The sequence below is a fragment of the Meles meles genome, chromosome 11, assembly GCF_922984935.1.
Source record: "Meles meles chromosome 11, mMelMel3.1 paternal haplotype, whole genome shotgun sequence".
Lineage (NCBI taxonomy): Eukaryota > Metazoa > Chordata > Mammalia > Carnivora > Mustelidae > Meles > Meles meles.
In genome coordinates this window covers 13,566,679-13,588,888 of record NC_060076.1, presented here as the reverse complement: position 1 = coordinate 13,588,888, position 22,210 = coordinate 13,566,679, and the positions used below count along the sequence as shown (strand labels likewise).

The window sequence follows — 22,210 nt, the reverse complement described above, 5'->3', positions numbered from 1 at the left end:
TAATCACTTTTTAAAAACAAATGTAGCAGATTTTTGTTCTCTTCAAACTCGTCACCGTAAGAAGCTAGATCATGAGTTCAGTGATGCTATTATATTAAATTTTTTGTTTTTCCTTCAGGAATTGTCTTATGTGCTATCTGTTGATCAAGGTCATTTAGTGTTATTTATTCTGGTCTAGTTTGTGTGAGGCACCATGCTAAGCTTTAGAGAGCAAATCAAACATGATCTGGACTCCCGAAAACTCAGCAATATGGCACGGTAATGAAGATGTGGGCTTTGAAATCAGATCAGGATTCAAGCCATGGATTAACCAATTAGTTATGGGACTTTGAACAAATTACTTAAGCTTTTTAGAGATGATAATACCTATTCTGTACAATTGTTATACTTAATCCTCCTAATGTGATGATACGTGTAAGAGCTTATCACAATATTTGACAGATGGTAAAGTTAATGTTCAACCTGGGAAAATTAAAACAAAGTGTAGCTGAAGAAAGGGGTCTGCTTTTCTGGTGAGATGTATTAATAATTCTCAAAGCAAGACCCAGAGAGGAATTCCAGACATGTTTTGGGTAAGATCAGCATTCCTAGAATAACTGTATCATCAAGAAAAGATATTATATCTCTTAATTATTGGTTAATTGACTGACTATATTAATGGTACCTCTCTTTTCCATATATTATATATGTTCCAACCATTTAACAAATAAGTTTCTTCATAATCCCAGCCTGTATAACAATACCTATATACTTGTGAAGGTGTTCACACATCAAACTATTATAATATCTCATTCTAATACCAATTTATATAGCATTAACATTGGAGCTGCCCAAAATCTTTGAACTGAAAACTTCTCTAAAAGTTAAAGATTTTAGGGGGCGCCTGGGTGGCTTAGTGGGTTGGGCCTTTGCCTTCGGCTTGGGTGGTGATCTCGGAGTCCTGGGATCGAGCCCCACATTGGGGTCTCTGCTCGGTGGGAAGTCTGCTTCCCCACCCCCCGCCTTCTACCTCTCTGCCTACTCATGATCTCTGTCAAATAAATAAATGTAAATCTTTTTAAAAAGTTAAAGATTTTATTTATTCATTTGAGAGAGAGAGAGAGAGAGAGTAAGCAAGAGAGAGACCACGAGTGGGGGTAAGAGGCAGAGGGAAGGGGAGAAGCAGACTCTTGCTGAGCAGGGAGCCCAATGCGGTACTCAGTCCTAGGACCCTGGGATCATGACCTGAGCCGAAGGTAGACAGTCAACTGACTGAGCCATCTGGGTGCCCCGACTTTTCTAAAACTTAATTTGTGTTTTGTCTTCACATTTTAAGACGGGAGAGTTGGGGAGATTATAGATGTTGAGCAAAAATAAGATTTGTTAATACAGCCTTGCTGAAGACCTATCCCATTTTATAAGATTTTTTTGTCTAAATTTTGTCAAACTTATAATTTTTGCAATGGTTGTACTTACAAAAGTAATTGTATATCATGAAAATCTTTTTTGCATAAACCTGACCTTGTGCATTAGGGCTCTCGGTGTTGAGGACTAATACAGCACAGGAGATATCCTTTTGTTGAGGTACTAAATAAGTGCCTTTTATCAGTTCTTCAGAGTACTCCATTAGATAAAATTAATTATCTACTTTCTGCTAAGTTCTGCGGTAGGCCTGGAATAAATCAGTGAACAACATGCCTACTTTCATGGAACTTACATTTTACTAGATTAGTTACGTGATTTGACTTACAAATTAGTTTGAGAGGAGAACTGATTCTCATCATTACTATAGTGTCTCACCTAGTCATTTACCATTCCGGACTTTAATTTTCTTTTGAAAAGTAAAGGGACTTGACTAAGATCCCTTTCCTAATAAGTGCTTTCGTTCCTTCTGGAAGACCTGAACTTCAACAAAATTGATTTTGTGGACAAGCAATAGTAGGCACATGGGTTTGAAGCAATCAGATGTTGTTCTAATAGCATGAGACAAATATGAATGAATGTCAGAAACCAAATGTTTAACAGAGGAGGCAGATATAAAAACTATTCTATGATTTCATTTACACATAGTTCAAAAATAGATTATGGAATACCTGGCTGGCTCAGTCAGAAGAGCATGCGATTCTTGATCTCAGAGTTTGTGAGTTCGAGCCCCAAGTTGGATGTAGAAGTACTTAAAAATAAAAATCTTAAATAGTTAAAAAAAAATCTCTGGTATTGGAAATCAGGGTTAGTGATTACCCATGTATGTTGGCTAATGATTGGAAGGGGGTACAAAGTGGCCTCTGGGGTTCTGGTAATATTCTGTTTCTTGATCTGGATACTGGTTGTTCATTGTATAACAATCCATGGAGCTGTGCACTTACGATTCATGTGTTGTTCTATATGGGAGGAATGGGCGAAGTGATAAATTCAGTTTGGACATGTTAAGTGTAGGATGGCAATGAAATATCAAGTAGACAGTTGGGAACAGGAGTCTGGAACTCAGAGGTTGGATTGCAGATATAAACATCAATATACAGGTGACACTGGGAGCCATGGGTATGGATTAGATCATCTAAAGTGAGATTGCAGAGAGAGTCAAAGAGACTTGAGTTCTGACATTTGAAGATTGGATACAGGACTGTGAGTGAGCAAAGGGAGCTGAGGAGTGGCCACAAAGGTAAGGGGATACCAGGAGAATGTGGTGTCCCAGAAGTGAAAGAAGAAACTTTATCAGGAAGGAGAGAGTAGTTGTCAGTATTAAATACTGCTAGTTGTCAAACATTTCCAGCTGCCTATATTCTGGGACCTTTTTGGGTATGAGGGATACTGTGACTAGTTTGGTCCAATAGAGAAGAGAAAGGGAAGACTTCTGGCTGAAGCATGTGTCAGAACAAGAGCCTCTGGAGGTCTCTTTTCCCTCTGGCAACGTGATTAGCAGTGTTTGAAGCAGTGTCTGCTTCCATCAGCTTGGGAGTAGTATGGGTCCTAGCATCTACAGCCTCTGAGTTTATAAGTTTGTCATCTTCAGAACTCAAGAAATAAGGGTCCTTGACTGGCTTAGTTGGTAGAATGTGTGACTCTTCATCTCAGGGTCATGAGTTCAAGTCCCACTTTGGGTGCAGAATGTAAAAAAAATTCTAGAAGCAGATGATAGTTTTGAGAGCTCTAAAAAAATGACCTTGTTAAATATGCTGAAAACTCTTACAGGTTTTGATGGACATCTGGCTTTATTCTTGCAATGAAGAAAGGTTCTCAGCAAAAATTTTCCAATGCAAAGATGCCACCATCACCCCACTCTCCTAGTCCACCATCCCTTATGTCCAGTATGAGATCTAGGTCACTTTCACCTTTAAGTGGATCTGAGACTCTTCATTTTGGAGGACAATGGAATGATCAAGTTGAGATTACAGATGAAAACACGGTCCTTTCGGACTACCAAGACCATAAAGGTAACATTTTTCTTTTTTTCCTTTTTTTTTAAGATTTATTTATTTATTTATTTGAGAGAGAGAGAGAGAGAGAGAGAGAATGAGAGGGAGAGAGCATGAGAGGAGACAGGTCAGAGGGAGAAACAGGCTCCCTCCGAGCAGGGAGCCTAATGTGGGACTCTATCCCGGGACTTCAGAATCATGACCTGGGCCGAAGGCAGTTTCTTAACAAACTTAGCCATCCAGGTGCCCCAAAAGTAATGTTTTTTAATCTAAGAATTTGAACACACATTCTAGAGTAGAGATGGAAAATTACCAAACTTACATTTTTGGTCCAAGTGAAATATATATCTTTGTTCTGACATGACCTATTGTTGATACCGACAGAAAGCGTATAGGGACAGTGGAGGATGAAGGCCTCTGGGTGAGGGTGAAGCTGTCTGAAAGGGTTAGGAGAGGGGAGTTTCCAGAAAGAGGAAGCTTTATTTCCTGTGGTGGGAGAGTATCATAAAGCTCATATGCCAAATTAGCCATCATCCTTGGTTAGAAGAAGAGCATATCTGTTGACTTCAGAGTGAAGTGCCTTAATTCAGTACAAAAATGTAATCTAGGGGCGCCTGGGTGGCTCAGTGGATTAAGCCGCTGCCTTCGGCTCAGGTCATGATATCAGGGTCCTGGGATCGAGCCCTACATCGGACTCTCTGCTCCAGGGAGCCTGCTTCCTCCTCTCTCTCTGCCTACCTCTCTCCCTACTTGTGATCTCTATCTGTCAAATAAATAAATAAAATCTTTAAAAAAACCCCAAAGAAGCAGATTAGTGACAGTTTATTAAAACAAACTAAAACAAAAAACTATGTAATTTAGCATTGTAAAAAATGGATAACTATTTTAAAAAACAAAAAAAAAACTGAAAAACTAGGGGCACCTGGGTGACTTAGTTGGTTAAGCATCCCACTCTTAATTTTGGCTTAGGTCATGATCTCAGGGCTCTGAGATCCAGCCCTGCTTTGGGCTCTGCTCTGGGTGTGGAGTTTGCTTAAGATTCTCTCTCTCCCTTTCCTTCTGCACCCCTTTTCTCTCTCTACCTCTCTCTCTCTCCTTCTCTAAGAAAAAAAATATATTGCTAAAACTTCAATGCTGCATATGATTAAAAGTATAAATTTTGGATTCTTCTGCTTGGGTTTAAGTCCTGGATTTCCACATCATTAGATACAAGATATTCAGCAAACTATTATAATTTTTTAAAATAAATGGAAATAGGGGCACTTGGGTGGCTCAGTGGGTTAAAGCCTCTGCTTTCGGCTCAGGTCATGATCCCAGGGTCCTGGGATCGAGCCCCACATCGAGCTCTCTGCTCAGCGTGGAGCCTGCTTTCACCTCTCTCTCTCTCTCTGCCTACTTGTGATCTCTTTCTGTCAAATGAAAAAATGAAATCTTTAAAAAAAAAATGGAAATAGTAATTTTTATTTTTTTATTTTTTAAAAAAATATGTGCTCAATACATGGTTATTTATTTATTTTAATTTTTTAAATTAACATATAATGTATTATTTGCCCAGGGGTACACGTATGTGAATCGTCAGGTTTACACACTTCACGGCACTCACCATAGCACATACCCTCCACAATGTCCATAACCCAACCACGCTCTCCATACTCCCCTCCCCCGAGCAACTCTCAGTTTGTTTTATGAGATTAAGAGTCTCTAATGGTTTATCTCCCTCCCAATCCCATCTTGTTTTATTTTTTCCTTCCCTACCCCCCAAACCCCTTACTTTGCCTCTCAAATTCCTCATATTAGGGAGATCATAGGATAATTGTCTTTCTCTGATTGACTTATTTCGCTTAGCATAATACCCTCTAGTTCCATCCACATCATTGCAAATGGCAAGATTTCATTTCTTTTGATGGCTGCATAGTATTTCGTTATATAAATATGCCACATCTTCTTTATCCTTTCATCAGCTTTAGGCTGATGGACAGCTAGGCTTTTTCCATAGTTTGGCTATTGTGGATATTGCTGCTATAAACATTCAGGTACATGAGCCCCTTTAGATCACTACATTTGTATCTTTAGGGTAAATATCCAGTAGTGTTATTGTTGGGTCGTAGGGTAGCTCTAATTTCAACTTTTTGAGGAAGCTCCATGCTGTTTTCCAGAGTGGCTGCACCAGCTTCCATTCCCACCATGTGTAGGAGGGTTCCCCTTTCTCCACATCCTCGCCAGCATCTGTCATTTCCTGACTTGTTTTTTTAGCCATTCTGACTAGTGTGAGGTGGTATCTCATTGCGGTTTTGATTTGTATTTCCCTGATGCTGAGTGATGTGGAGCACTTTTTCATGTGTCTGTTGGCCGTCTAGATGTCTTCTTTGCTGAAATGTCTGTTCATGTCCTCTGCCCATTTCTTGATTGGATTATTTTTTCTTTGGGTATTGAGTTTGATAAGTTCTTTATAGATTTTGGATACTGGCCCTTTATCTGATATGTTGTTTGCAAATATCTTCTCCCATTCTGTCAGTTGTCTTTTGGTTTTGTTGACTATTTCCTTTGCTGTGCAAAAGCTTTTGATCCTGATGAAGTCCCAATAGTTCATTTTTGCCCTTGCTTCCCTTGCCTTTGGAGATGTTTCTAGGAAGAAGTTGCTCTGGCTAAGGCTGAAGAGGTTGCTGCCTGTGTTCTCCTCAAAGATTTTGATGGATTCCTATCTCACATTGAGGTCTTTTCCATTTTGAGTCTATTTTTGTGTGTGGTGTAAGGAAATGGTCCAGTTTCATTTTTCTGCATGTGGCTGTCCAATTTTCCCAACAGCATTTATTGAAGAGACTGTCTTTTTTCCATTGGACATTCTTTCCTGCTTTGTCGAAGATTAGTTGACCATAGTTGAGGGTCTATTTCTGGGCTCTGTATTCTGTTCCATTGATCTATGTGTCTGTTTTTGTGCCAGTACCATACTGTCTTAATGATGACAGCTTTGTAATAGAACTTGAAGTCTGGGATTGTGATGCCACAAACCTTGGCTTTCTTTTTCAACATTCCTCTGGATTTTCAAGGTCTTTTCTGGTTCCATGTAAATTTTAGGATTATTTGTTCCATTAATTGAAAAAAAAAAGCGATGGCATTTTGATAGGGATTGCATTAAACATGTAGATTGCTTTAGGTATCATAGACATTTTCACAATATTTGTTCTTCCAGTCCATGAGCATGGAATGTTTTTCCATTTCTTTTTGTCTTCCTCAATTTTTTTAATGAGTACTTTATAGTTTTCTGAGTACAGATTCTTTGCTTCTTTGGTTAGGTTTATTCCTAGGTATCTTCAGATTTTGGGTGCAATTGTAAATGGGATAGGCTCCTTAATTTCTCTTTTTTCTGTCTTGTTGTTGGTGTTTGGAAATGTAACTGATTTCTGTGCATTGATTTTATATCCTGACACTTTACTGTATTCCTGTACAAGTTCTAACAGATTTGGAATGGAGTCTTTTGGGTTTTCCACATAAAGTAGTATCATATCATCTGCAAAGAGTGATAGTTTGACTTCTTCTTTGCCAATTTGGATGCCTTTAATTTCTTTTCTGATTGTTGAGGCTAGGACTTCTAGTATTATGTTGAATAGCAGTGGTGATAATGGACATCCCTGCCGTGTTCCTGACCTTAGCAGAAAAGCTCTCAGTTTCTCTACATTGAGAATGATATTCATGGTGGGTTTTTCATAGATGGCTTTGATGATATTGAGGTATGTGCCCTCTATCCCTACACTTTGAAGAGTTTTGATCAAGAAAGGATGCTGTACTTTGTCAAATGCTTTTTCAGCATCTACTGAGAGTATCATATGGTTCTTGTTCTTTCTTTTATTAATGTATTGTATCACATTGATTGATTTGCGGATGTTGAACCAACCTTGCAGCCCTGGAATAAATCCCACTTGGTGTTGGTGAATAATCCTTTTAATGTACTGTTGGATCCTATTGGCTAGTATTTTGGTGAGAATTTTCTCATCTGTGTTCATCAAGGTCTGTAATTTTCTTTTTTGATGGGGTTTTTGTCCGTTTTGGGGATCAAGGTAATGCTGGCCTCATAAAATGAGTTTGGAATTTTTCCTTCCATTTCTATTTTTTGGAACAGTTTCAGGATATAAGATATTAATTGTTCTTTAACTGTTTGATAGAATTCCCCTGGGAAGCCATCTGGCCCTGGGCTCTTGTTGGGAGATTTTTGATGACTGCTTCAATCTCCTTACTAGTTACAGGTCTATTCAGGTTTTCTGTTTCTTCCTGGTTCAGTTGTGGTAGTTTATACATCTCTAGGAATGCATCCATTTCTTCCAGATTGTCAAATTTGCTGGCGTAGAGTTGCTCATAATGTGTTCTTAAAATTGTTTGTATTTCTTTGGTGTTGGTTGTGGTCTCTCCTCTTTCATTCATGATTTTATTTATTTGGGTCCTTTCTCTTTTCCTTTTGATAAGTCTGGCCAGGGGTTTATCAATCTTATTAATTCTTTAAAGCACCAGCTCCTGGTTTCATTGATCTGTTCTTCTGTTCTTTGGTTCTATTTCATTGATATCTGCTCTGATCTTTATTATTTCTCTCTGCTGCTGGGTTTAGGCTTTCTTTGCTGTTCTTTCTCCAGCTCCTTTAGGTGTAGAGTTAGGTTGTATATTTGAGACCTTTCTTATTTCTTATGAAAGGCTTGTATCACTATATACTTTTCTCTCAGGACTGCCTTTGCTGTGTCCCACAGATTTTGAACAGTTGTGTTTTCATTATCATTTGTTTCCATGATTTTTTTCAAGTCTTCTTTAATTTCCTGGCTGACCCATTCATTCTTTAGTAGGATGCTCTTTAGCCTCTATGCATTTGAGTTCTTTCCAACTTTCCTCTTGTGATTGAGTTCTAGCTTCAGAGCATTGTGGTCTGAAAATATGCAGGGAATGATCCCAATCTTTTGGTACCAGTTGAGACCTGATTTGTGACCCAGGATGTGATCTATTCTGGAGAAGGTTCCATGTGCACTAGAGAAGAATGTGTATTCTGTTGCTTTGGGATGGGATGTTCTGAATATATCTGTGATGTCTATCTGGTCCAGTGTGTCATTTAAGGCCTTTATTTCCTTGTTGATCTTTTGCTTGGATGATCTGTCCATTTCAGTGAGGGGAGTGTTAAAGTCCCCTACTATTACTGTATTATTGTCAATGTGTTTCTTTGATTTTGTTATTAATTGGTTTATATAGTTGGCTGCTCCCATGTTAGGGGCATAGATGTTTAAAATTGTTAGATCTTCTTGTTGGACAGACCCTTTGTATATGATACAGTGTCCCTCCTCATCTCTTATTATAGTCTTTAGCTTAAAATCTAATTGATCTGATATAAGGATTGCCACCCCCGCTTTCTTTTGATTCCATTAGCATGGTAAATTGTTTTCCACCCCCTCACTTTAAATCTGGAGGTATCTTTGGGTCTAAAACGAGTTTCTTATAGATAGTATATTGATGGATTTTGTTTTTTTGTTTTTTGTTTTTTTTTTTAAAGATTTTATTTATTTATTTGACAGAGAGAGATCACAAGTAGGCAGAGAGGCAGGCAGAGAGAGAGGAGCAAGCAGGCTCCCCGCCGAGCAGAGAGCCTGATGCGGGGCTCGATCCCAGGACCCTGAGATCACGACCCGAGCCGAAGGCAGCGGCTCAATCCACTGAGCCACCCAGGCGCCCTACCCTTTGTCTTTTGGTTGGGGCATTTATTCCATTTACATTCAGAGTAACTACTAAAAGGTAGGAATTTAGTGCCACTGTATTGCCCATAAGGTGACTATTACTGTATATTGTCTCTGTTCCTTTCTGGCCTACTACTTTTAGGCTCTCTCTTTGCTTAGAGAGAGATATTTCCTGAAGGTATTTTCAGTATTTCCTGTAGGCTGGTTTGGTGTTTACAAATTCTTTTAGTTTTTGTTTGTCCTGGAAGGTTTTTATCTGTCCTTCTATTTTCAATGATAGCCTAGCTGGATATAGTATTCTTGGCTGCATGTTTTTCTCATTTAGTGCTCTGAATATATCATGCCAGTTCTTTCTGGCCTGCCAGGTATCTGTGGATAAGTCTGCTGCCAATATAATATTTTTACCATTGTAAGTTACAGACTTCTTGTCCTGAGCTGCTTTTAGGATTTTCTCTTTGTCACTAAGACTTGTAAGTTTTGCTATTAGATGATGGGGTGTGGACCTATTTTTATTGATTTTGAGGGGGGTTCTCTATGCCTCCTGGATTTTGATGCTTGTTCTCTTTGCTATATTAGGGAAATTCTCTACTATAATTTTCTCCAATATACCTTCTTCCCCCTTCTCTCTTTCTTCTTCTTCTGGAATCCCAATTATTCTAATATTATTTCATCTTATGGTATTAGTTATCTCTCAAATTCTCCCCTCGTGGTCCAGTAGTTGTTTGAGTAATTTTTATTTTAAATGTACAAATTAAATTGTAAGTGTAAAGCCTATAATACAAGCTTGGCACAGAATTAATATTTATGAAGTATAACTTACTGACATTACTGTATATGTTTGCAATTATTATAATGCTATGCAAAGTAAAATATTATTAAAACATTGCAGTTATTAGAACTAACCAGCTCTTTTTATATTTGCATGGCTTAAAAAATTTTTTTTGGTTATATAACATCAAAATAATTTGTTTTTCAGAGATGTCCTGTTCTTCTGATGATGATCTGTTTCTGTCATTTCAGAAGCTGATTCACATGCAGGAGTCCGATATATTACAGAGGCCCTTGTTAAAAAACTTACTAAACAGGACAATTTGGCTTTGGTAAAGTCTCTGAACCTTTCACTTGCTAAAGATGGTGGCAAGAAATTTAGGGTAGGTTGTCAGCATTTTTAAAAAAGTTTTCTGTATTTTAAAACTGAAAATTAAAAGATTGTATTAGGTTTATAGTATCATCTCATCCTAATGTCACCTAATTTGTAGCAGGCCTTGTATTGTTTCCAGTGAAAGTTCTGAATCATAAGTATGACGTCTTCACATTCATAAGCTTTTATTATTCTATACATTACTGGATTCTTTCTAGAGATGGGTTGGCAAACTATAACTTGTAGGCCAAATCAGGCCTGTCACCTATTTTTGTAAATAAAATTTTATTGGAACACAGTCACATTCATTGTATACACATTGTCTGTGGCTGTTTTTGCAGTACAATAGCAGGGACAAATAGTTGTTAAAAGAACTTTATGGCCCATAAAACCAAAAATATTTACTATGTGGCTTTTTCAATAAAAAATTTGCTGATCCCTGCTCTGGAGTGTTTATTACTTTATTTGTTAACTGTACAACATGAACACATTGTAAAAGACAACTTAAACTTTTTAATTGGAAAACATATAAACTTAGATGTCTGCTACATTAGTCACAAAAATTAATTTCAGAAGATTGAAGATTTAATGAAACCAGAACAAAACCCACAAAAATGCTTATAGAAGTATTAGGAAAGAATATAGGAGGGTATATTTTAGAATCTTAGAGTTGGGAAAGCCCTTTAACCAAGCACCAACCCTAATGCCACAAAGAAAAATATTGGCAGATTTAGTGTACATAAAGATTAAAGTGTTTAATGAAAGATATCTTTTAAAAAGTTTAACTCTCAGGGAGTGTTTTCAACATATATAACAATACCATATAATATAAAGAGCTTATACAATTCAGTAAGAGAGACAACTCAGTGGAAAATGTGCAAAGGATATGAACAAGGCATTCACAAAAGTATTATAAATGACTAATAATAATATGAAAATATGTTCAACTTTATTAACACCGTAAAATAGGAAAACAATTGTTTGGTACCATTTTCATTCTTGTATGTCAATGGACAAGAATTAAAAGGATTACTTCAGTGTTCAGAAAGGTGTGGGAAGTGAGTATTATATTGTCTTAGTGAGACATACACAAAGATCCTGCATTTTAGAAAGACAGTTTGATAGTATTTATCCAAATTTCAAGTCTGCGTATTTGATTAACTAATTGAGTTTATACTTACTGAATTTATACTCACGAACCCAGTAGTTCTACTCCTTGATGTCTATTCTACCGATATTACATACACAGGTATCCAGAAGTATCTATATAGTCATGTTTATTAAGCATTATTTAAAATAGAAAAAATTGGAAATAACCAAATTTCTATCAATAGGGAATTGGTTAAATAAATTATGGTGCTATAGACTATGAGGTACTATCAAGTTTCTTTCAAAAATAAGTTAGAGCTTTCAAAAATACATACAATTAATATGTATTAATGTGGGACAATGTCCACAGTGCATTTAATGAAAAAAAAATTCCAAAACATTTTGTATAGTAAGGTCTAAAAATTCTGTTTTTCTATATGTGTATATATGGATATAAATGAATAGAAAGATACAGATGTTTATATGTCAGCCTCTTAACAATGGTTACCTTTGATCAGTGGGATTTTTTTTTTTTTTTTGATCAGTGGGATTTTTTTTTACAGGGGCCTGGGTTATTGATGAAGATGGGCTTCTTATGTTTCGTTTGAAATTTTTATTGGAATATATTTTATGTCTTGTGTAATTAAAAAGGAAAAAGGAATACAACTAAAAAAAGGAAAAAGGAGACATTTTGGAGTTTACAAGTTGCAAATGAAATCAAAGTAGTAAATATTTACTGAATGGTTATTATATGACAGGCATTATGTTAGGCTATGGGAATAGGTACTCAGGTAAATAAGCTTAGTTTCTGATCTCTGGGAACTTAGAACTTCCTACAGGAATGCCTGGGATTAAGAGGAGAAATAGTGAAGGAGAATCAGAGAGAGAGAGAGAAAGCACCCACAGGAGAGGCATATCCAGTGAAGAAGTCTGAAGGGGCTATTAGAACAGAAGATCTAAGGGTATGATGAATGGAGGCCAAAGAGGGAGAATTTCAAACAGGAATGGATGATATAAAATGTCACAGAATCATTAAATAGGATGAAAACTTAGAAGTCATTTGAACATTACATCAAAAACTAATGATGTACTCTATGCTGGCTAAATGAACACAATAATTAAAAAAAATTTTTTTTTAAAAGACATGATTCAGAAAAAAAAAAAAGCCAGTTGGATTTGGCAGTTAAAAAGCCCTTCTATTTCTCAAACCAACCAAATTCAGTCTTTTAGGGCCTTTGTATTTTTCTACTCTGCCTGTTAATCTCTGCCCCCAGATATTCACACAGCTGGTTTCTTGGTTTCTTGTTATTAAGGTCTCAGTTCAGTGTACTTCCTCTGTGAGGCCTTCTCTTACCACCCAGTTGCCATTAGCTACCTTTTCCATGACTCTTTCATTCTTTTCGCCAACAAATATTTATTCAGTGCCCACTGTATGCTAGGCATTTATGCCTATGCAGTGAACACAGCAGACAAATCTGCCCCCTTGGTGCCTTGCATGCTGTCCTGTCACATTATCTTTATTTTCTTGTTAGTACACTTGAGTGTCTGAAAATGTTGTTTATGTAGGGGCTTTCTCTGTGAATGAAAGCAAGAACCTTGGTTTCCTTACTCACCAGTGTATTTCTAGTATCTAGAACAGCCCCGGCACATAATCCATGTTTGATAAATATTTGTGGAATGGGTGGAGAACTATTTGAATACATAGTAAAAGCAGAAGACATTTTGCCTTCCCAATAGAATAAATGGAAGGCAGAATGAGCAAATGTACACAACTCTTGTGAGAACGTGGTCTAGCTCACTGGTATCCATTGCCCAGTGGTGCATGTGGTATGTAGTAAGTACGACGGGTATCCATGAAATAGTGACGTTTTATACTTGAGGGGAAGATCCAGGAGTGAAAAAGATTAAAGATTCAAGACCATGGAGGGAGAAGGTAGATGAGGTTGGACAAGAGGATGAGTGCCTAGCTCAACTTCAAGGAGAAGAGGGAGAGGCATAGAAAAGTTGGAGTGGACTTGTTGGATCGTCTTGATTTTCTTGATACATAGGAAGCGTTGTCCACTGAGGGGCGAGGAGAGCTGCTATTCCTGGTTGAAGGAAGCTGTACCAAGGGATTGTCCAGGAGAGAAGGAGGCATTTATTATTCTCTGGTGACTGATCAAAACAGCCCTTGATGCACATACATACATGTACTTGATGTTAAGGCACCTGTCATATAAAGTATTTATTCATTTGTTTCCAATTAGTATATCGAAAATTTGGAAAAATGCGTCAAACTTGAAGTACTGAATCTCAGCTATAATCTAATAGGGAAGATTGAGAAATTGGACAAGCTGTCAAAATTACGTGAACTCAACTTATCATATAACAAAATCTGGTAAGTAAGTGTTCTTTAGGTAGCATTGCAGTGGTGTCTTTCTTGAAGAGGTAGGTTGATGTTGCCCACATTACTGAATTGCAAGAGTCCTTTGAAACACAGGCACTTGGATCCTCATTCCGTGCTAGTCTAGCCCTTCGCATGTGATAACTGCTTTCATGTTTTGGCATTACTAAAGTACAGTATAATATCTTTCTAGCATTATCAAAGAAGGAGATACACAAACACCAAGTTTTATTTTAATTCCATTTTGACAGGAAGTTTTCACAGATAGAGTCTTTGATCCACTCACTGCCTTATTCCATTAAGAAAGTTGACATGAAGCAGTGTTTGAACCCTGTCATTTTGATCTTAAAGATATTTCAATGTATTTTGATCCTATGTGTTTATCCTGATGTTCTTTTTTTATTGCTATAATACACTCAGTTGTGCTTCCACTTCATAATATATATTACTTGAGAAATAAACATAATAAAACTGACAGTGGCAAAAGCCACACATAGAACACTTATAAACAAAATGATGCAATTACCAAATATTAAAAATCTTTATACCTGTATACTTCCCCCACCTTAGACTTGGAAGATATTGTGGCCAACAAAACAAAACCGCTAACAGTGGCAGAAGCTCTAATATGGCAGAAAATGAAAGGGGGGGGAAAAAACGGAATCAAATCCTTAATTTGAAATTTGTATAAAAAAGTTAATCCTGATAAAAATAATTTCAGTAAAATAAAAATGAAAATAAAGAAGTTTGGGAATATTTGTCCATAGAAAATTTACAAGGACTTAAAATGACAACTAAATTGTAATCAATTAAATTGACAATTAAATTGGGAAAATATTTCATCAATGAAAATTCATCAATATGAATGATAAATGTTTTATTGATTTAAATATTCTGATTAAAATACTTATGTTCATAAATATAGTGTTCTCTAGCGAGTCCATCAGTTCAAAATGGCAGTGTCATAGCTAATCTTTTGGTGATGACTTAGGGTAATAATTAAGGATATCTCTTGTATAGGGCTGTGAACAACATAGGAAAGTGTGCTGTTGAGTGGTTCACTTCTCTCCTGGCTGTCCACTAATACCGCTCCTTGTGGGTAGTGGTAATGCCATGAATAGACTCTCCTTTTCTGTGTTGTGGGATCCTAAAGTCTGATAGTAAGATAGGTAGGATTCCTACACCCAGTAATGAAAAGTTGGCAGCTTAGCTGTTCTGGTCAATTTCTTTTTAGCCACTTTTGTTTGGTTCTCATTTATAAAAATGGTTAACAAATTATAATTATGAAAAGTAGCCCCACGTAAAAACCAAGGCTATTTATTCTTAAACATACAGTGGAGGAACTCTATCAGTGTATTTACTAAATTTGATTTTATCCTTTGGTTTCCAGCAAAATTGAAGGCATAGAAAATATGTATAATCTGCAAAAGCTAAACCTTGCAGGAAATGAAATTGAACATATCCCAGTATGGTTAGGGAAGAAGTTAAAATCTTTGCGAGTCCTCAATCTGAAAGGCAACAAGATATCATCGGTAAGTTATTCAAAGTAGCAAGAATTTTTTTTCCCAAATTTTTAGACTTGTTGAAAAAATATTAAAATCTAAGTTTTTTAAAAAATGAGATTTCTTGGGGTGCCTGGGTGGCTCAGTGGGTTAAAGCCTCTGCCTTCGGCTCAGGTCATGATCTCAGGGTCCTGGGATCAAGCCCCGCATCTGGCTCTCTGCTCAGCGGGGAGCCTGCTTCCCTTCCTCTCTCTCTGCCTGCCTCTCTGCCTACTTGTGATCTCTGTCTGTCAAATTAATTAATTAATTAATTAATTAATTAATTTTCTTGGAGCGCCTGGGTGGCTCAGTCAGTTAAGTGTCTGTCTCGGCCCAGGTCTTGATCCCAGGATCAAGCCCCACATTGGGCTCTCTGTTTAGCAGGGAGCTGCTGTCTCCCTCTCCCTCTGCCGCTCACCCTGCTTATGCTCTCTCTTTCTCTGTGTCAAATAAATAAATAGTCTTTTTTTGTTTTTCTCAAGAGAGATTTCTTCTTTGAAGTTTCTTGGTCCTTTGACTGGACATCAAATTTAGGCATAACCTAGGACTCTAGGGTAATTAAATATAGGGATTTCTGGTTTTGCCTGGTTCCATCGTAACTGAGAGTTGATCTCTTAGGATTTTTGCATCTATCATTTCATTTGAGCCTCAGAAAACTTTTATTAGGGAGGCAGTAAAGGGATTATTTTTTGAATACTATCAGTTATGTAGTACTGTCTTTTGCCCGTTTTCAGGTGTAGTCTCTTATACAAGTCACACAACTTGTGCCAGAGTCCAGGTCACTGGATGCCAGGAACCGAGTTCTTTTTTTATTTGCTGTTTTTTTTCAAACTTATGAATTAAGATTAATTATAGTGTCAGTGTTTTAAGAGTTATTGTCAGTGTCAGGTATAATCCCTAGCTCTTTTATCATGGAGCAACTTTGTTATCATGGCTCACATAATTTAATAATCATGTAGGCTTGGCGCCTGGGTGGCTCAGTGGTTTAGGCCGCTGCCTTCGGCTCGGGTCATGATCTCAGGGGCCTGGGATCAAGTCCCGCATCGGGCTCTCTGCTCCACAGGGAGCCTGCTTCCCTCTCACTCTCTCTCTGCCTGCCTCTCTGCCTACTTGTGATCTCTCTCTGTCAAATACATAAATTAAAAAAAAAAAAAAAATCATGTAGGCTTTCCTTTGGAGTATAATTTATTATTTTCTTCTAACATTTATGTATTAGGTGTTTAATATGTATTTGTTAAGTAAAAACATTAATTTACTTGAATCTGTATTAAAAGTGGAACAACCATGCTTAAAGAACATCAGTCATAGAAAAGACAGTAAAAGATGTGCTGTCTAATATGGGTCTAGACCTGCCTTCTGTGACCTTGGAGAAGCCCTTCATCTCTCCAAAACACATTGTTTAAATTGGAAAAAACAAACCCAACCCTGCCTTCTTTGCGAGGGTATTATGGGCTCAAATAAAATGATAGATGTGAAAATGTTTTAAAAACTTTAAAACACTAAATAACTCCTTAAACGTTCAGCAGTGGAAGCCAATAATGATGAACAACATTTGTTTAATTACTGTGCAGGTTGCAAAGTCTGTGCTCTCTTATTTTATCTTTATAGAGGTCTGGTAAGGTGACTCTGTACCATTTCACTGCCACAGTCCAAGAGCCTCAGAGCCCAAACCCTATGATGCTATGCATCACCTTGGAGCTCTTGAGGTATATGCTGTGATGCAAAGAGGTAGCCGTGAATCTAAAATTTGCTGTAACTAGTCCTCCAAGTAGTCGATTGTTAGATACTACTTAGTGTCAACTGATGTTAACAGGAAAATCATTCAAAAGTATTTATTAATCATTTCTAATTTTTCATGACTTTCTCATCCCAGTTTATATTTGACATTGGCATCAATAAGAGTGATACGCATTCACTTGTGAGAGGAGATTTATTTATACTGGGTATTAGGAATAGCATTTCTCAACCTTTTATTTTTATTTATTTATTTTTTAAAAGTTTTTATTTATTTATTTGATAGAGATAGCGAGAGAGGGAACGCAAGTAGGGGGAGACAGAGAGGCAGACTCCCCGCTGAGCAGGGAGCCTGGTATGGAGCTCCGTCTTAGGACCCTAGGATCATAACCTGAGCTGAGGGCAGACGCTTAACAACTGAGCCACCCAGTCATCCCTATTTCTCAACCTTTTAAAGTCCCTCTTTGAATAAACAAAAAATCTTTTAGAAATGTGAGTATTCTGGGGGCACCTGGGTGGCTCAGTGGGTTAAGCCTCTGCCTTCAGCTCAGGTCATGATCTCAGAGTCCTGGGATCAAGCCCTGCATCAGGCTCTCTGCACAGCGGGGAGCCTGCTCCCCCCACCCTCGCCTGCCTCTCTGCCTACTTGTGATCTCTGTCTGCCAAATAAAAAAATAAAATCGTTAAAAAAAATGTGAGTATCCTGTATCCTTACTAATTTCCTTTAACTATCGATTGTAACTGTTATCTGAAGATTCACCAAAATCTTTCTTTTAGTTTTTTATTTTATTTTATTTTATTTATTTATTTGACAGAGAGAGAGAGAGATCACAAGTAGGCAGAGAGGCAGGCAGAGAGAGGGGGGAAGCAGGCTCCCTGCCAAGCAGAGAGCCCGATGAGGGGCTCGATCCCAGGACCCTGAGATCATGACCTGAGCTGAAGGCAGAGGCTTAACCCACTTAGCCACCCAGGTGCCCCTCACCAAATCTTTCTTATAGCCATTTATATTTTTGATGTGTTCAGTCAATATAATGCAAAAATAATAGGTTTAAAGTTACACAGATGAATTCAAATCCTGTTTTGTTCATTTGTAAGCACTGAGCTTTGGGGAAGTTATTTAACTTCTTCTAACCTTAGTATCTTTGTCTACAAAATTAAGATGTTGATTCTATCATAGATTGTTATGAGGAGTCATAAATAAAATGGCATATAGAAAATGCCTAATACTGCCCTGATACACTATAGATACTCAAATACTTTCTGTTCCTCCCCTCACACCACTAATTTTGGATAATAGTTTCTATGAATAGGTTCCTTGCCATGTTGATAGCAATTTTCTTGATTATTATTTTCTTTAGGTATGTTTTATTATTTTACAATTAAATTATACTAATACTGATGTTATATATCATTTCAGCTCCAAGATGTAAGCAAACTGAAACCACTTCAAGATTTGACTTCTCTGATCCTTCTTGAAAATCCAATTGTGACCCTTCCTCATTACATGCAGTTTACTATTTTTCACCTTCGCTCATTAGAAAGTTTGGAAGGTCAGCCGGTAACTACCCGGGACAGACAAGAAGCATTTGAGAGATTCAGTTTAGGTAAAGTGACATTTAAAAAAACTAAATTTGGGTGAGGGAGGAATTTATGTTCAGAAGTTATCCAGAAAAATATATTGAAGTATGAGCTTTATAATGCTATTAAAATTTTTTTGGAAAAGCCCCATAAATGAATTAACATAAGCATCATTATACAACAATTATACATGAATATCATTAAGAATTAAATATTTATTGAGCATGTACTGTGAACCAGGCACTATATCTGGCACTAAGGACACAATGGTGAACAAGACGTATGGTATGGGCCTCAATGTAGATTGTATTTTAATGGAAAAGAAAGACAAAAAGCAAGCAAACCCAGATAAAGTAGCAGAGGACAGAACCCCCTTTGGGCAAAGGTGGTGCAAAGAAATGACTCTGAGAAATGACATATAAGCTGACAGCATAGGCAGGAGAAGATTAGCATGTAAAGAAAGACATTCCGAGAGACGACCAGCTTGCACTTTCAGGCTGGAAAGCCGCTGGTAAATTAAGGAAGTAAAGGTTCAGTATGACTGGATGATAGCTCAAAAAAAGTTGAGAGAGATGGGGGAGGGGAGAGATGACACAGGGGCTTGGAGCTTGGGTTTTATTTCAGGTGTAGTAGGAAACTAATAAGAATTTTTAGGCAGCAGTGGGACACGATCACTTATTAAGAAGATTATTTTTGGGTACATAACTTAGCCCGATGAGCACTGAGTAATGCATGGAATTCAATCACTATATTGTACACCTGAAACTAATATAACACTGCATGTTAAGTATACTGGAATTAAAATATTTTTTTAAAGATTATTTTTAGTGCAGGATGGAGAATGATTTGGAGCAGGACAAATGGAGATAAAGGGACCTGTCCACAGGCTATTGCGGTAATCTAGGCTAGAAGTGTTGGTGGCCTGTATTTAGGTGGTGGATGTGGAATAGATCAGTTTTGGAGGTAGAATCAGCAATACTTTCTAATGAATTGGGTAATTCCCAGGCTTCTGGCTTGAGTTAAGTGGTTGGATTGGTGATATTATGTATACAAAAGGGAGACTTTAGAGTGGTGAGTTTGGATGTCTGTGAGACAACCTAGAAGAGGGTTAGAAATGTGAGTCTGGATTTCAAAGAGATATAAATGTGGCGGTTGTCAGCATAACAGGGATTTTTAATCCCACTGGAATTGATTGGCTTACTCAGTCCGGTTGAGAAGAGCAAGGTGAGCCATCTGAGGAGACTGAGAAAGAGAGGCCGAGTAAGCGGAAACCCAGGAAACAGTGGGTTGTAAAAGCCCCAAGAAGATTTCATGAGAGGAAGTGGTCACCTAGGTTGAATGTTGCAGAGAGTAAAGAAAAAGTAAAATGAGGACAGAGAAGTGCTTTAGATAGGCAATACATGATTGTCTTAACCAACGCAGTTAAGGAGTGTTTGGAACAAATGATCCAAGAGTGAATGGAAGGGACACATTTGGGTGAAGGTTTGAAATTTCTTCCCATAATTTCTCTCTCCTAGTACCTAATAAATGGATTTTTAAAAAGAGTTTAAGTTAAAAAAAAAAAAAATTCACCAGTAGCTTCCAAACCAGGAAATGGACAGAAGCAAATGTAGTAAACCTACATTCCATTACTTATAGTAAAACTACATCAAAGCTAGTAACCAGAGAAAGGAAGAGCATATTTGAGGGTGGAGTGGAGAGACCATTATGGCTCAATTCTTATGGTCCTTGAAAAGACAAGATGAGATCAGAGAAAAAGAGGAAAGATTGTCTCTTGATAAGAGGGACACTAATTCAGAAGGGAGCAAAGATATATGAATCTCTGCAAAGATGCTAAGTTTTGTTGCTTTGGTGATGCGAAAATGAGAAAGTTCCTATGGGTGGGGTCTCTTTTCTCAGTGAAAAATGAGGTCATCAGCTGAGAAAGAAAATGGAAGGAATATGGGAGATTTGAAGAGAAAAATGAAAAGAAAGTATGAAATAGGTATTTTAGAGCATTGGGAAATGTGTCTGTAGGTTCAACCATTTGAAATTGATGTTAGTCCACTTTGGTTTACAAAAACAGTTTGATACAATCCTTGAGAAATATGGTAAATTTTCGGGGGCGCCTGGGTGGCTCAGTGGGTTAAGCCGCTGCCTTCGGCTCAGGTCATGGTCTCAGGGTCCTGGGATCGAGTCCCTCATCGGGCTCTCTGCTCCGCAGGGAGCCTGCTTCCCTCTCTCTCTCTGCCTGCCTCTCTGTCTACTTGTGATCTCTCTCTGTCAAATAAATAAATAAAATCTTAAAAAAAAAAAAAAAAAAAAGAGAAATATGGTAAATTTTCATTAGTTTGGATCCCCCCAACTCAGTATTTGTTACCCTAAGGTTTATGTTTGGAATCTTTAAAAATATAAATAATGCAAAGGAAAGTCCTCATATAAATACACTTTTGGGGGAAATGTTTCAATTACTTAGGATTATTTATGACTGAATATTTATTAGGAGCCTTTAAGGCTCTTGGGATCCAGCAGTGAGCCAGACAGATACAGTTTCTGCTTTTACAAAGCTTTAGTGGGAAAGGCAGATGCCTAGCCATTTGATCACATTTTATAACTCATTGTGTGACAAAGGGCACAGCAGAAGTACAGGGTGAGAGAATCCTGGGTGGCTCAGTGGGTTAAGCCTCTGCCTTCAGCTCAGGTCATGATCCCAGGGTCCAGGGATCGAGTCCCATATCGGGCTCTCTGCCCAGCAGGGAGCCTGCTTCCTCCTCTCTCTCTGCCTGCCTCTCTGCCTACTTGTGATCTCTGTCTGTCAAATAAATAAATAAAATCTTAAAAAAAAAAAAAAAAGAAGAAGTACAGGGTTACCTGAGAGCATTCCTGGGAAGTATCTCACCTGCGGAGAGCATAAAGTCAGGGCAGGCTTCTTGAAATATTTTTCAAAACTAAAAACCAGAAGAGTACGAAATAGACTAGTAAGAGATAGAGGAAGAAAGTTCCAGACAGAGGTTGAAGAAAAGCCCGCATCTGACTCTTGGCTTTGGCTCAGGTGGTGATCTAGGGTTGTGAGATCGAGCTCCATGACTGGCTCTGTGCTCAGCAGGGAGTCTGCCAATCCTTTTCCCTTCCCCTCTGCCCTTCCTTCTCTCTCTCTCAAATAAATAAAATCTTAAAAAAAAAAAAAAAAAAAGCTTTCAGGTAAGAAGAGAGACATCACAAATCTCAAGATTTGTTATTAAAATTAAAATTATTAAAAATATTTTATATATAATATTTATATATAATATATGTTTATATATAAATAATATATATAATATAAATAAATATATATAATAATATTATTATTAAAAATAAGGCCAGAAAGGGAGTTTGGGACCAAATCATGAAGATCTTTGTTAAGTTCTTTGTGTAAGTTTTGGAAGCTATCCTATCCATAGTAGGAAGCCTCTGAAGGATTTTTAAGATCACATAGTATTTTGCAAACCTACTTGCAGCATCCTTTAAAGTGTAATTATTACAATCAGATAAGATAAAATATTGCAAATTTTTTAATGGGAGACCTGGAGGAAAACCTCATGTACCAACATCCTAATTGAATGAAATACTTGGAAGTAAAGTGTTGTCTTTTTTTTTTTTTAATATTTATTTATTTATTTATTTATTTA

General features: G+C 37.3%; 1 protein-coding gene across 7 annotated transcripts in view; it reads left to right on the top strand.

Moving 5' to 3' along the window:
* Positions 1-22,210, top strand: part of CNTRL (centriolin) — a 91,287-nt gene that overhangs the window by 4,161 nt on the left and 64,916 nt on the right. For all 7 annotated transcript variants that reach the window (XM_046023358.1, XM_046023357.1, XM_046023356.1 and 4 more), the window contains exons 2-6: positions 3,172-3,413; positions 10,118-10,248; positions 13,574-13,704; positions 15,101-15,242; positions 18,403-18,589. In XM_046023358.1, the coding sequence (XP_045879314.1) occupies positions 3,203-3,413; positions 10,118-10,248; positions 13,574-13,704; positions 15,101-15,242; positions 18,403-18,589 (802 nt within the window). In that variant the 5' untranslated portion in view covers positions 3,172-3,202. The remainder of the gene's footprint in view (positions 1-3,171; positions 3,414-10,117; positions 10,249-13,573; positions 13,705-15,100; positions 15,243-18,402; positions 18,590-22,210) is intronic.